This window comes from Pleurodeles waltl, chromosome 2_2, assembly GCF_031143425.1.
Source record: "Pleurodeles waltl isolate 20211129_DDA chromosome 2_2, aPleWal1.hap1.20221129, whole genome shotgun sequence".
NCBI lineage: Eukaryota > Metazoa > Chordata > Amphibia > Caudata > Salamandridae > Pleurodeles > Pleurodeles waltl.
Genome location: NC_090439.1, coordinates 392555698 through 392572007, shown reverse-complemented (window position 1 = coordinate 392572007; position 16310 = coordinate 392555698). Strand labels below are relative to the sequence as shown.

The window sequence follows — 16310 nt, the reverse complement described above, 5'->3', positions numbered from 1 at the left end:
CTTGAAGCAGTCCTTTGAAATGTAACTGGGGCAGGGAACAGTTCCACCCTCACCATCCTGCCAACAGCTAGTCCCTTTGTCTCTCACTGTGTGAGGCATACACAAAGACCAACTGCCAGGCTATTCACAATCATGTGACCTAGGGCACAGGCAGCAGACACCAAATGGCTAGGAGAAGAAGTTGCCAATGTTCAGAATTATTACCTAAAATCCAGCTTTACCTTAAAAGAGAATTTTAAATTACAATTCATTTTAGACCAAACATGATATTTCTACCTGTTTCAATCAAAGGTTAGCACATATTAAATGTAATAATGTAACCAAATGTTATCATATTGGAGAGGTAGGCCTTACAGTAGTGAACAATTAGTTTAACAGTGTTTTACTACTAGGACATGTAAAACCTGAATACACGTCTTAATTTTTAAATACAACACACCCTGCTAAGGTCGATTAGGGCCTGTCTTTGGGGAAAGGAAAGTTTGGGCATGGCAAAATGTTTATTCTGCCAGTTTTGCCAGGTCAAACTGGCAGTTTTAAAACTACACAACAGGCTACAACAGCATAGAGCTATAGTTAGTAGGAGGAACAAGTGCTGCAGGCCCACTAACAGCATTTAATTTACAGGCACTTTGTAAATATAGTACTAAATACTAGGGAGTTATAAGTAAATTAAATATGCCAATGATGCATAGGTCAATTTTACCATGTTTTAGGGAAAGAGCACGAACACTTTAGCTGTGGTTAGCAGCTGTAAACTGCACAGTCGTATTATCAACAACAACGAGTTTCTCAGAAAACAGGAAGACAAATGGCAAAACGTTTAGGGGAAGACCACACCAAGGATGGCAGTTCAACACTGCAAAATGAGCCTGCACTCATAAGCAAGCTATGTATGCTTTTTGCAAGCATAACAATGAGCTGAACTGTAGCTTCTACTATATTAATATGGTGATCGGGACAGTAAATGACAAAGTCTTTCCAATCTGCAACTTAACATGGTCTAGGGTTGTATGTGATTTCATAGAAAAACAATTTAATGGAATATCATCACTGAGAAACCATTTCATCTAAGTTGTTTAATGGACATTTTCAGAATGAATGGCATTTACCTCTCCATAGAAACCAATTAATTGAATGCCTTTTGGTCCAAATTGCCATATGAATGCTTAGTTGTTAAGTGAAAGTACAATGGTTGCAGGTCTTACTTTCAGAAACAGTTTTGTCTGAGATATTTTCTTTAGTGCTTTACTTCAGGGGACATTATTTAATAATTATATATGTTACTCTGTCAAACAGTTACTTTGGATGGTTTTATTTCACTGCCTCATCACCACCCATAAACACCAACCATAGTTGACCCCTCAAACCTCAAACCACCATCAATCCCAGCCCTTAAACCCTCTCACCACACCTAAACTACACTCATCCCTGAAGCCTAAAAGCCCTTTCTGCACCAAACATCCACCAACACTGAACCATGGAATCACTTACTACCCCTAACATCTCCCATCCCTGAATCCTAAAACCCCTTTCAATGCCTAAACCCCACTGACCTCATACCCCTTAAAGCACCTCAGCACATCCAAACTCCATCCATCCCTGCCTAAATAAAACCTCTCCACCCTCAAATACCAGCCATCCATGTCCCCTAACAACTCATCACCCTACTCATCCCTGAACCCTAAAACCCCTTTTCTACATCTAAACTCCACCCATCCCTGAATTCCTGAATTCTTAAAAACCCTTACCAGCCTAAATTCCACCCCATTCTGAACCCTAAAAAACTCTTCACCACCTGAGCCGCTACCCATATTTGAGCCTTAAAAACTTAGCAGCCCTAAACTCCACCCAACCATGAACCCTAAAACCCCTCAACACCCTTACACTCCACCCTTCCCTGAAACCTAAAAACACCTCACACACCTAATGAACAAGTTACTAACCTTTGGTAACGCCTTATTAGATGCAGATCCATATTTTTGCATTTCCCCAGGCGTTACACAGGATCGGAAGATTTTTCATGACCAGTACCCCTGTGCGCCAGTAAGTGGCATTGATCTGTGTCATCTATGACGTAAGTGATGTTTGTGTCACCTAAATAGGTTCCACCTACTTTTCAACGTCTGGAGCACGGAACCATGAAGTGCACAGACATTGGTGTGTCCAAACTAGGGCCCTGAAAGGAATCATCCCTTATCCTAGAAATCCGTCTGCAGAGTAGGGCGAATGGGTGGGTCAGTAAGGAATCAGCAGCTAGATATTGTCTGTAACAGGACAAGGCGTTACCAAAGCTAAGTAACTTGTTCATCTGATAGACTTCTAGCCGCAGATTCCTTACCTTTGAATAGATACCCAAGAAATACCATCCCTGGTGGTAGGACAGCAGACAAATTTAAACTATGAAGTGCTAGAGGACTGAATGGGTACAATGCCCATCCCTGCGGACCAGATTGTCCACGCAGTAATGTTTGGTAAAGGGTGCAGAAAAGCCCACGTTGCTGCCTGACTGATGTCCAGGACTGGTACTCTATGTGCTATCACCGCAGTCTTAGCTTTTGCTCTAGTGGAAGGAGCCAGTCATCGGAAATAGGGGAATACGGACTCCCCTGATCTGCACAAATGAGCTGTGACCACCACTATCACCTTGATGAACACCAGAGGGGTGCTGGTAAGGCCAAAGGGGAGCATAGTAAAATGAAAGTGCTTGTGGCCTACTGTGAACCTCAAATAACGTCTGTGGGCAGGCAGGAAGGGGATTTGAAAACAGGCGCCCTGCAGTCCAATGCTACCATCCAGTATTCGGGATCCAGTGCATATAAGACCTGAGCAAATGTGAGCATCATTAATTTATCCTTTCTGATGGAAGAGTAGATTCAAAGGGGAGGTAGTTGCCCCTTCAAGTGACCTCCAAGACCCGCCTCAGATGTTATGGACTACCAGTTGTTGAGAAGATGGGGGATTCTGCCACCAACTGGACGCCCATTATCTTGAAGGGCAAGATCAGGAGAGCTTAGAGGCTGCAGCTGGCAGGCAGGTAATGGTTGTAGCAGACCGCTGGCTACACGACCCATGGGGTCAGTAAGAACTGCACCTTCACCCACGCATAGGTTAGGAAGCGCATGCGGAACGGTGGCTAGGAGAGGGCTGGCACAGTTGAATGCCCCTTCCATAGCCATTAAAGGAGTAAAAGGCACACTGGATTTGACACAGTGTGGATGAGAGGCCCAAGGACTTAGCCTTAGTCTGCAAATCCTTAAAGTGCTTGTGCCGAGTCTGCCTTGTCTCTGAAGAGACGGTTGCACCAAAGGGCAAATCCATGAGGGAAGCCTGGACATCCCCTGAAAAGCCAGATATTCTCACCCAAATGTGGCGCCTGAGCGACAAAGTTGTGGAAACCACTCTGCCCAGTGAGTCAGTTGTGTCTAAATCACGGCTAATAGTGAACTTGGCAGCATCTCTCCCGTCCTTGACTGCTGGGGAGACTCGCCCGGGCCTCCTCCAGGACCAGTGGCACCACTTGCGCAACGTATCCTCCCACAGTGTGTGGTAATAGTGGCCCAATAAGCATGTGGTTTTCAATGACTGCAAGGCAAGGCTGGTGGAAGAAAACATCTTCTTACCACAGCTATCCAGCCTCCTGGATTCCTTGTCCGGGAGTGCGGCACAGAACATACCATCGGAAGTGGAAGTCTGGACCACCAAGCTTTCTAGGTTGGGGTGTTGGGTGAGGAAATTTAGGTTCACTGGGGCAGAGCAATGGCGGCGGGCAATCACCCTATTCACAGGAGCATCTGTGCTAGGCTCGGTACAGGTTCCCAGTAGGGCATCTGTCAGTGCTTCATTAAGGAGTTAGTCTTGACAGCCACTAGGGGTAACATGGGGTCCAGGGCCTCAGCCACCCTCATCACCTCCATAGAACAGGGAGCATCCTTATCCGTAGCCACATTAGGGGGAGAAAGCATGACAGTATCTGGAGATGTATCCAGTCTGTTGGCATCACCCAGTTCCTCACACCAGTCCATGTCCTGACTTTCAGACTGGTACTCTAAAGGGGTCCAGTGATCCCTCCCATTCTTTCCCAAGGCATAGACCTTCAGAAACAGGCTAAGACACCAACCTAGGAGACAGGAGTCCTGTCAGCACCAGAGTCTGTCAGTCAACTACGCTATAGCTCAGATCTGCTGAACCAAATGGGGCTGGTGCCGGGAGCATCAGCATTTGGGGAGGTCATGTTAACAGGGGCACATCAGTGTAGAGGCAGAAGCCACTAACACAGAACCAGATGGGGCCCCCCTCCAAGCCTGTGGTGCTGAAGGGGCTCTGGAGGGGTCGGCCTGCTAAAAAATGAGGCGCATGGCCTTTTAAAATTCTTTAACCTGAGTGCGGGTCGCTCCAGGACAAGCAGGGAGGCGCAAAAATCGGCTCAGGCGTAGGCTCCACAGAGCCATGCCTCGCAAGCCGATGTTCCTTTATCGCGCTGGATGACGAACAAGGAGAAGTCAGAGCATGCTGTGACTTCTTGTGCTTCTTACCAGAATGCCCCGAAGATTTTGAGTGGGAAAAGAGAACTTTGGGTCCCTGGAGCAGCCCCAGTACTTTCCTCCTTGACCGGGACCACTGAGTTGCCTGCCAGGCTGCTAGCAGCTTTAGGGACCGTTCCCTCAAAGTCTTTGATGTCATGGACCGGCAGATGGTGCACAACTTAGAGTCATGGTCATGCTTCAGACACACAAGGAGTGGGTTCCTAACCGACATGGAATGGTGATATGGTTTACAATCTGTCTTCCTCTAAGACATCCTCGACACACAAGGAGGAAAAGCCTCAAATAAGAAGTCGCCAAAATATTGAAAAAATCCTATCTAAAAATGCCAGACGCGTAGCTCTTCTCCAGATCATCGCGAACAGGCACAAAAAGAAAGAACGGACATGTGCATGCCGAGGTGGCGCCTATATAGGTGACACGGACGTTACTTCCGGCGTGGACATCGTCGCATGGAGCTAATCGATGTCACCCACCGGCGTTCAGGGGTACTGCTGACGAAACATTTTCTGGGTCCAGTCTGATGCCTAGGGAAATTCAAAGGTAAGGAATCTGCAGCTAGAAGTCTCTATCAGATATCACTTACCACCCCTACATCCACAAAGGTCTGAACTAAAAACAAAAAGTAAAAAAAAAAAATTCTATGCCCAATCTTCAATTATTCCTGACCACTAAAAACCTCTAGTTTTCCTTTAAACTGTCTTTTCTTAAAATTGGTTTTCCATTATTTGGTTTCCTCCACTGTGGTTTCTTAGCTTTTGTTTTCCATTAATTCACACACATCATGGTCTAGTGGAAGGTATTAATGCCACTTTTACAATATTTATGCAATAGGGGATGGAGGGAGCACACTGCATAGTTGACCCAATTGCATCCTGGTAATTGCAGTAAGCTTACTTCAAAGTTACTGTTTTTCACCATAGTTTGTGTGTAGGAAGTGCTGTTATCTATAACCACGTTTCTGGGTTTGATCGCGTCATCAGTAGGGAACAGAAGCATCAGAATGCGGAGAAAAGTCATCTGGGGTTGCTGGTATGCTGCCTAAGTCTTCACAGGTCACAGTACCATTCCACTGGCACACAGGTGCCTCCCAGGTGAGCTTGTCAATTCATTGGCTCAAGGGATCCTTTTAAACACAAGGGGAGGAGCACACTAAAGTACTGAAGAAGCTGTAAGTACTCTTGTTTTAAGGCCTCAAGTGCCAGACCGCAAGGCACAGTGTCTTGTGTTTGGGTATGTAGTTGATTACCTTTGCATTTACTGAATAAGCCGGGCAAAGATTTAGCTTTTCAGAAGGCTAAATAGACAACTCATGAAGTAGAGCATATCAAGGTTGATGTGTGCACGTTGGAGCAATCAGGGATAGCGTTACTGCTGCTTATCTCATTTTCTATGTCACATAAGAAATCGGGGGTGGTGGTGGTGTGTGTGGGTGTATGTGTGTGTGGTGGTGGTGGGGGGGGGGGGGAAGTGGAGGGAGTTTAAGCAAATATCTCTGACCAGTTTAACCATACAGCCCAAAGAATGCAGGTGTAAGAACATGGAGGCAGCTCTTTGGCATTTTTTTTTTGGGGGGGGGGAGATGGGGGGGGGTGGCAAACAGGTCCACAGTTGAGATCCACCACTGTTAGAAGTATGTGCATAGAACCAGAGAGTGGATCTCCAACTCCTGAGATGCTTGGACCATATTGCACAACAGGTCCGCAAAAGCATTTTCAATCCCAAGTGAGATGTTATGATATTTTTGATCACCCATTGCCAACTAGACAACTGTGAAGAATGAGTACCTCTGTGTTTCTGATTGTAGGACACTGTAGTCATGACTGTTCAAATGAATATCAGTTAAGGCATTGTGCCTAACCTGCCAGTTTACCAGCCTACTGTTTATAAGTATGGAAACATATGAATGTGACTACGTCACAAAAGCATTATACTATAGTTACACATTTTGTCAACATTCTTGGAGGGTCATTACTCCTAATGTAGGACTACAAATTTATAATAAACTCTATTTACCACAAATCTCCTGTACTGCTGGAGTGTGTGATTGATTGGGTTGTAAATGTATGCATGATTCAAGTTGAGGGTTTTCATATAGATTCAGTTTTTCAAGAATAGAGGACAGATGAAATCTTGCAAGGTGTCCATTTTGGAGTGACTGAAAATGATGCTGTGAATGAGAGCTCTCAAGGACTAAACCAGACTTAGGGCCTCATTACAACACTGGCGGGCGGCGCCGTGCGGCCGCACTCCCGCAGTGCCCATTTGGACATCCCTGCTGGGCCGGCGGGCAGAAAACAAGTTTCCGCCCGCCGGCCCAGCGGGGATGTGGGCCGCAACATGGGAGGCGGCTCCAAATGGAGCCGGCGGTGTTGCGGCCGTGCGACGGGTGCAGTTGCACCCGTCGCGCTTTTCACTGTCTGCACAGCAGACAGTGAAACGCCGCATGGGGCCCCCAGGGGCCCCACGACTCCCCGTACCGCCAGCCTTTTTCTGGCGGTGGAGACCGCCAGAAAAAGGCTGGCGGTCGGGGACTCGTAATCCCCTGGGCAGCGCTGCAAGCAGCGCTGCCCTGGCGGATTACAACCGCCGGGGCCATTGTGGCGGAAAACCGCCGGCCCCGGCGGTGCGACCGCCGGGAGGCACCGCCAGCCTGTTGGCGGTGCTCCGTCGTTTTGGCCCTGGCGTTGTAATACCGCCAGGGTCATAATGACCACCTTAATGTCTTGTCCTTCATGGGTATTGCACCATATTGAAAGCATGTTCCTTGTCCCTGGTAATGTAGTTGAATTACTTTGATGGACCCATTTTTCAAAAGTGCCTACCCCGGTTCCAATAAAAGGCTGAGATGATGCTCATGTTTCTCGTGAGGTCAGAGCAGCAGATCTGAGGGGATGGTATGAAACTCCAAGCAATATCTGCAGGAAACAGTGGACAAAACCACCACATTTAAGGTAATTTCTTTCAGCTTTCAAGGTACAACCCAAGTATTCCTCCAACATGTGTTTTGTGGAAGCATGGTTAATGTTTAAAGGCGGATGGTGCCTCTACCTTGTGCATCTCTGGCATTTCTCCTTTTGTTGAATCAAAAGGCTTTTCTTTAATACTGTCGCTGTCTACATTACGTTTGTCCCTCTTGGCAGGCTTGCTGTTGATGGGATGTTTGCTTTGCAATATTAACTATGGGTTTATGAGCTGGTTGTGACTTTTGTCTACACACTCCAATTCCTTTTTGTTGCTAATGTTGGAGGACACCCTTGCCTTAGTGCCATTCTTTTTTTTGCTGACATCCTACCCACATGTGGTCCAAAGAGGTGTTGACGATCGAAGGCTAGACCAATGAGGCGCTGCTGGACCTCTGACCTGAACTCAGAAATGCAATATTAGACACATCGTCTTAACAAGACACTGATGTTGATCTGTTTAGAAGCTGCACCTGCAGCATCCAAAGCACAATCAATGTTGGCAATACATATGACATGTATTCGGGACATGATGCACAAAAACTTCCTGCCATTTATACCTGTTGTACGTTGAGAAGGGCCAACAAATGTGCAATGTTCCACTGCAAAGCTGCCCCATGCAGACGTAAGTACTTGCAGCATCAATTGTTTACTTAGTCTGCTGTGAGGTGTCCTCTGTTCCTTGTTTTGATGACGTTTTCCTAGCAGTGTGTATCACTAGTAAATCAAATGGCACATGGGCATGGTTTCTAATGAAAACTGGATCCTGTGGAGGAGATTTGTATTTTTTACTCCGGGATTGTTGTTCCCACCCTCAACATTTCATCATTTTTTTCTATATTGGCAAACGTGTACTCATCTCTGTTTTGGCTAATGTCTTTATTAAAAAAATATCCTCTGCATGCAGCTGAACATAGAGATGGGAGGTGGCCCTTACTATTACCTCTTGATAAGTAAATGTTTTATCAGATAGCGAAACCTTAAATGGGTACATCAAGAGAAAATTCATACTATGCAGACACTATCTTTATGCCATGCAACCTCTTCTTGGAGCTTGATGGGGCTTCTGACCTCCAAGTGGTATCTGTCTAGTGTGTGTTCAGCATCTAGATCATAATTTATAGTATGGTCTGAATCTGATAGTGTGGTATGTACTCTGGGAGAAGATGGGATTGTATCATTCTATCAAATGTATCTTTTGAACAGAGAAAGTTCTGATTTCTTGTAAAATGTCTTTACGACTTGTTAATACAGACTGTAGGGAATGTAACAAAATGGCCAATAACTTGGGTCAAAATAAATTGCTCTCTGCCTTAGGTCTGTTTGTGGTGAGGTCTGAGGGTCAGTGTCCTGCTGTGCACCCAGCAGGGGCCACTGACAGCTGTCAGTGTCCAGAACCAGTCCTTTAGTTCTTCACTGACAGGTGAAGGGGCAAAGATACAGGCTTCTTTGGGTTCAGGGTGCCTGTCTGCTGTTTTAGAGTGCTGGGGTTGCTACTTTCTGTAGCAAAAACCCTTCTTCCACTCTCTTTTCTGTTAGGTGAGGAGTCACTAACTCAAGCTGAACAGCTACCTAACTAGTCAGGACTTCTTATGGGTCAGGCTTGGCTTCACCAGTGCCAACTTTGGAGAGCTTTCTTACTGGAGCAGAATCTCAATGGCTTACTGGAACTTTGGATAAAAGTTGCCCACTCTTCCTACACTTCTTTCTTTTTATTTTCTTCTGGGGCCTACTTGGGTCAGCATCTGTGACGACCATAAGGTCGGGTTGGGAAAGGGAGAGTAGTCTGCCTCTGAACCTATCATGGTTCATAATCCACAATGCAGGTCTTTTGTAGTTCCCTCTGATCTCAATCATGTCGGAGAGATTTCCTTGTAGCTGCGTCCACTAAAACGTCAGGTCCCACTGAAGAGCCCGCATATGCCATCTGGCATTATTTACCAACAGAATGCAGGAGGCCTAGCAGTCTCAGTCAGTCTCACTGAAACCCAGAATAGAGGCTAAAACATCAGTAACATAGCCTGAATATCCTGGACTTGCTGGACGATAAGTCTGAAACTGCACTGTGTCCAAAACAGCTCCTATGAAAGAGAGCATCTGAGAGGGAGTCAGGTATGACTTCAGCAAGTTTATAGTGAACCCCAGCGAATGCAGATGGTTCGCAGTTGTCTGGAAGTGGGAGACGACAGACTGGGGCCAACCTGCCTTCAAAAGGAAGGACAGAAACCCCTGGCCTGCACAGATGAGCTGCGACCACTGCTATCCCCTTGGTGGACACCTGAGGGGCACTGGTATATCCAACTGGCAGCACGGTAAACTGAAAGTGTTTGTGGCCTACCTTAAACCGCAGATAAAGCCTTGTTGGCCAGCAGGATGAAATACACATCCTATAACTCCGGCGCTACCAACCAGTCTTCTAGGTCTCTAGTGCAGACATGACCTGATCCAAAGTGAGCAACTTGAACTTCTGCTTGAAGAAGAGATTTACAGTCCATAGGTCTAGAATAGGGAAAAGACCCTTGTTCTTTTTGGGTATCAGAGAGTAGCAGGAAAACAACCACTGCCTCCTTCTGCTATTGGGACCCTTTCTTTTGCGCCCTTGGCCAAGAGAGCCGTAACTTCCTCTTGGAGCAGAGACAATGATCCTCCGCCAGACGATCAAATATTAGTGGCAAGGAGGGAGAAAGGATTGGAGAGGCACGGCATAGCCTTCCAAATGAAGCGCCCTATTTGATGGACTGCCAGTGGAGGAGATGTTGACTTCTACCTCCAACTGGACGAGCATGGTCCTGCAAAACCAAACTAGGAGGGCTTTGAGGCTGCAGATGCCAGGGGCTAGGTGGCGGACAACTTCTAGCTTCCAGACCCTCTAGGTCCGAAGGCACCACATCCACATCCTCCCATAGCCTGAGGTAGTTGTGTAGGATGATGGCCGGCATAGGCCTGGGAGATGGCAAGCCCCTTCCGTAGCCATGAAAGGCAGATAGTGGACCAGGGGTCAAAAAGATGCCCAAGGACTTGGTTGTAGCCTGAGAGCCCTTAAAGTGCTGCACTGCAGAGTCTTCTCACAGAACAAGCGAGTCTCATCGAAGGGTATGTCCATAAGGTTTGCCTGGACAACCCCTGAAAAACCACATGCTTTCAGCCAGGCGTGTTGCCATAAGGCCACTGTTGACGCAACTGCTCTGCCCAGAGAGTCAATTGCATCCAGGCCTCCTCTGGGACCTGAGGCAGCACATGCACAACCATATCCTCAATGGTGTGTGAGAAACGGACCAATAAGCACGAGGTGTTCACCGACCTCAGTGCCAGGCTGGTGGAAGAAAACACCTTCCCAAGATGGTCTAGCATTTTGGATTCCCTTCCCGGGGGACCGACAGGGACTGCGCCATTGGAAATTGAGGCTTGGACTACTAAGCTCTCAGGGGTGAGGTGCAGGCTGAGGAAACTAGGGTTGCCCGGTGCAGGGCGATGGTGGCGGGCTATCATCCTATTTGTAGGAGCTCCTGTGCTGGTTTTGGACCAGGTTCTCAGCAGGACTTTAAGTGCTTTGATAAAGGGCAGGAGGGGTTCGGAATCAGAAGTGCCAGGTTGAAGCACTTCAGTCAAGATGTTTGTCTTGACAGCCACTGAGGGCAGTTCGGGATTGAGGATCTTCGCTGCCCTATGCAGCGCCATTGCATAACAAGCTACCTCCTCTGTAGCTGCAAATGGGGGGGATGGGAGAGAGCAAGCCAGTATCTGGAGAGGTGTTCAGACCACTGGCCTCTCCTAGTTCCCCATATCAGTCCAAGGATCTTTCTAACTGGTGTTCTAAAGGGTCCAGTGACCCCCTCCTAATCAGCTCCAATGCCTGGCTGTGAAAAATAAGGCTCAAATAACGTTCTGCAACAATGTTCCTGCTCCGGATTGTTGTAAAACAGAATGGGGCTGGCGCCGTTGGTGGGCACTGGCAGCATCAGCATCAGGACCGGTGTCGGAGAAGGGCGCCGGTTCGGATCAGGAGTCGGATCCACCAGACCCCATCAGAGCGGAGGCCGAAGCCCCCGGTGCAGAACCTGCCGGTCCTCCTCCTTATCCCACAGCAGGGACAGAAGGCTTGTCAGAGCGGTCGGCCGGCTTGAATACGTAGCGTATGGCCTAGTAAAATTATTTTATTTGAGCAGGTGTCGATTCAGCTCCTTGAAATTGGGGGATGCACAGAGTCGAACTGGGCAATGGCTTTGCAGAACCATGCTTAGAACACCGATGCTCCAGGCTCTTCGCATCAGCTGAAGAACGAGGAGAAGTCGAAGTCCTCTTGGCTTCTTTTTATGCCTCTTCCCTGAGTGTCTGAGGACCTTGAGTGTGAAGAAGAGGACTTGGGGCTCCTGGAGTGGTCCCTCGACCAAGACGTAGATCTCCGAGGAGTCACACGTGTCAGTGTCGTCGACTGCCAGGCCGCTCCCTCAAAGATTTAGGCATCAACGCCCGGAAGTCTGAGCAGAACTTCGAGTTGTGGTCACGCTCGAGACACCAGAGGCAGACGAGGTGAGGATCCATAACCAACATGGCAAAGTGACAGGCACCACAAGGTTTGAACCCAGACTTCCTGGATTACATCTTTGACACATGAACAAGAAAATTAAAAAAAAAGACAAATCGTTGTAAAAAGGCCTGTCAGAAACTGACAGAAGGTTAGCTCTCTCTGGATCTGTGCTATCTGGCACAGAAATAAAAGAACCAATGTCTGCGTGCCTGGGTGCCGCCAAAATAGGTGACCCCAAAGTCACATCCGGTGCCAACAACACTGAGCGGAACCAAACAGAGCCATCTGGCGACGCACGCAGGGGTACTGCTTGAGTCTGAGGCCTGGGGAAATTCAAAGGTAAGGAATCTGCAGTTATAAGTATCTATCAGATATTTCAATTTTACACAACTTTTGAGACCTCACTATAAACACAAATGTGACCTGTTTGTCTGTTTCTCGGAGATAAGACACTGGATGCTTCACTATACCCTTCTTTGTTCCTTTTCCATGTTTTCTTTGTTTCATATATTACTGCTTTGGTTTCGATGCATTGGAGTGATGTTCTGTTTCTGAAATCGGTTTCCATTTACATTCCTGAAACCAATTCGGTTTCTTTATTTTGTGCCTAGTAGGTTGGATCCAACTTATTTTGCTGATATCCTAGCATTCCCTTCAAGTACTGGTTAGGTGACATGTCCTACGAAAACATACCCCTGCTTGGGAGTGGATAAGGTAAAAGGAATGCAGGTTACCGGGAGATGCAGGCCAAGCACAATCTACAGTTTACCTGGCCATGAATTTGTCCTTTGGGTTTTGAGAAGGAATAGCTTCTGATGAACTCAGTTTAATTCCCCTTCACAACCATTCTCAGTCAGTCAAGGGAATCTACAGAAGCTTATATCATCCTGTCGTGCTATTGTTGAAGGTTTGAGCCTTGAAAGAAGTTCTTCCAATCTCACTAGTCTCCTCCTCAAGTTTCAACACATGTTGTGTGGGAATGGACCCTAATACATGCCCTGCCTGAAAGATGTCATGGGAACTAAATTATGAAGGCCAAACAAGCGAGATGGATTACATTCTCACTACCTAGTTGCTTGAGCCTGCTCTCCTGGTAGGTTGCCCCTTTGCCAAGGGATATTTCTGGACCTGTGATCCCTCAGACTGGCTTCTTTCATATTATTAGTGTTTAAATTGTGTTCTACCTTGTTTTCACTGTTCTACAACTTTCTAGGTTCGGGTTAGTAACGAAATGGGCTATGTTGTACTGTTGTGACAGCTAAAGTGGTACTGGGGTATCCAATACAAATATTTTCAAGAGTTTTGTCAGTCCTACCCGACCAGTTTCCTTCTGCAATTAACCAAACCTTTTGTGTGATGGACTTGCCGGAATAGATTGGATAAGCATGGCTACCTAGAATACATAGGTAAGCATGATTAGACAGAATCTGTAAAGTAACCCGACCAGCTTTGACCAGCCAAACCTCTACAAAGAGACAAAATGTTCTTCCTCTTAACAGGAGGACTGATTGGACATTTGATAAGAGGTGGCAGTTTGACTGGCTCGAGGTTCTGCGAGTGCCTCTGATTGAGTAACCTCCGGGCAAGAGACCTTTATGTCGACCTAGAGGAAACAGTGCACGAGCACACTGAAAATGTTTTGCAGAGCTTTATCACAACGTGCATGATATTGTATTTATTTGACTGTAAAAATAACTTAATTTAAAAGAAAAACATTGTCAATGTTCATTTATTCTTCAGTGTGGCAGAATGTTTCAACTAATAGGACTCGGAGAAAAATCAACAATACAAAATAATTATTGAATTCAAATACCAAGGGCCTATCCTGAATGACCTGCTAAACCTTATCCAGTTCTACCGATACTGCTAAGTGAGTCATTTATCTTGCACACAATTACTTCCCCTTTTTAAGTTCTACGCCTCAAAATCGGTGATAATGTGGTAGTAATAGTTTTCAGCATTCAGAGTTGAAAAATTTGGAACGTATGGTAATTTCCACGAACAAATTACCCCATTCTTTTACTGAGGAAATATGCAAAAAAGCACAATATTACCACACCAGTTTTAATTCTAATTTGGGCACATGTGCCTGAATCTGGATTATTACGGGACTCAGAACAAGGCTCTCAAAAAAGGCACACATTACCATTTTAGAAGTCATCTTAAATTATCAGTCTGTCTATATCCTCTCCTGCGGTACATGTTTCTCAATCTTCAAAGACTGCATTCATACAGTTTTGCACTTACATGTTTGAGAAGACGCTCTAGAATCCAGGTCAGATCTTCCACATCTGAAGCTTTCCTCTGGTCCCTTAAGAGCTTAGTTAGGAAACTGATCACATCAGCCAGAAGCTTTTCATCTTCAATGCTAGCAGGAAGCACCTGCCAAAATCTGCATTATAAAGGAGTACAAATATGGGTGACAGTTACAGTATAGAACACATGTGCTTCAGGCACGGTATAACTGACACGAATGTAACTGTGCACTAGTTTAGAACATTGAAATAACAAGCATTAAAAAACACAACAGGATTGACTTTGCCTGCCCCTCTCATTAAGGCATTGGCAAAGGCTTTTCTGTCATGGGTGACGTAGTACAGCTCTGCACAACACACCGAGATATTCTCCAGATTAAGGAATATGGAAAAATCTAAATTATGTCATCTGACCTATAGACCTCAGAGGGCATTAAGCAGTTTTCTTGCAGAGGGTAAATATCAGGAAAAGTTGCTTAACAGTTCCAGCAAATCGCCACTGCAGCCGCTGACCAGATTAAGCAATCCGCTGTATTCGGAAAAGGGAGGCTGCAGTCTAATATGTTGTTAATGTGCATGGGATCTGCCATTGGGCATCCCGCTACGAAGAATTTCGCCTATCCAAAACAATGATTTGACTACTGTTGACCCCTTTTAACGTTCCTTCTCATGCACCTCGACTCTACAATCCATGTGCTACTTTTAAGAGAGTATTGATTGTATAGAGGCAGGGCAATGCTGAGTGACCATTTCCAGATTTTACAACCCAAGAGGATGCAAGTTTGACCTGCAGCCCCCTTAGCTTCACACATACAGTTGTAAATTGTAAAATTGTAAATTAGCACTTGTATAGCGCACTACTCACCCGTTAGGGTCTCAAGGCGCTGTACTCATACCGCTATGGAACCCCTCCTGGCTTTTCCCTGTGAGGCGCCCACTCCTGAGCACCCCCAGGGTGAAGCCAGGCATCCAAGCGCTGTTGGGGCCGTTGTGGAGATTAAGCAAGCTATTGCCCAGAGTTGCAGAGTGGGACCCATGAATTAGATTAGGCACCGAGGCGAGAATTATCTGGTCAAGGGGAATTGAGCCCAAGACCTGCCGAAGCGGGACTTGAACCCTGGTCTTGAGCCAGATCTCTGCTTCAGGGTCTGCCACTCTAACCATTGAGCCACACTTCTCCACTCCAGTTAAAAGGGACTGGATTCTCCAAGAATCAGCACTACCCTGGTGGGGGCTTTGGGATTCAGGCCTGAATGTGGCAAGAATGTCCACAGAAGTACTACAGGAAACCAAACACTGTCTCTGAGTGCAGACAACAGGATATCACAACTGCTCTTGGGCAGATGGTGAGTGACAGACAGCTAAAGGCAGAGGGATTAATTTTTAGTGGTGATGTATTGCTGTAAAAATAATTATTTGTCTTCTGCTGTACAATATAGAAAGAGGAATATTTTGTTTTACTTCCCCTGCATTACAACAGTAGTTGGTTTCCCCTTCCCACAACGCTGCATGACAAGTCACAGGTCCTTTCAGGGAAAGCAATATGAAGCTTCACTTTGAGAAGGAACCTAAAAAGGTTAAAGTTATGTTATTAACTCCTCCTATTTACGAAAATGTAACTGCAAAAATAATAGTTGTCATTTTCTCCTGTACAATAAAGTATATTTAAATATTTGGCACACAGTTCTACGGACTACTGTGTTCTAGTTGCAGTACTCCCTCCCCCACTTTTTGCCTGGCTTTTAGAAACAACTTTGAATGAAGTGCACTGGGTTCCTGCTAACCAGGCACCCAGTGCCTATGCACCTTCCTTAAAACAAGACACCTGGTCACCAATTCCCAAATGACCAGGCCCCTCAGCCCCCTGCAAGTCCCCTAGTAAATGATACCCCTGGTATCTAGGGCATGGGTACTGAAGACTACCCCTCAGAGCTGCAAAACAACTTGTGCAACTCCTAGGGACCCAGCACCAACCTTATGCAGATTGCCATCGCAGGCTGTGTGCCAAGTGGCTCCCAAG

General features: G+C 46.3%; 1 protein-coding gene across 2 annotated transcripts in view; it reads right to left on the bottom strand.

Moving 5' to 3' along the window:
* RTTN (rotatin) overlaps positions 1 to 16310 on the bottom strand; it is a 978768-nt gene that overhangs the window by 529118 nt on the left and 433340 nt on the right. For both annotated transcript variants that reach the window (XM_069219896.1, XM_069219897.1), the window contains exon 26: positions 14283 to 14427. In XM_069219896.1, coding sequence (XP_069075997.1) covers positions 14283 to 14427 — 145 coding nt within the window. The remainder of the gene's footprint in view (positions 1 to 14282; positions 14428 to 16310) is intronic.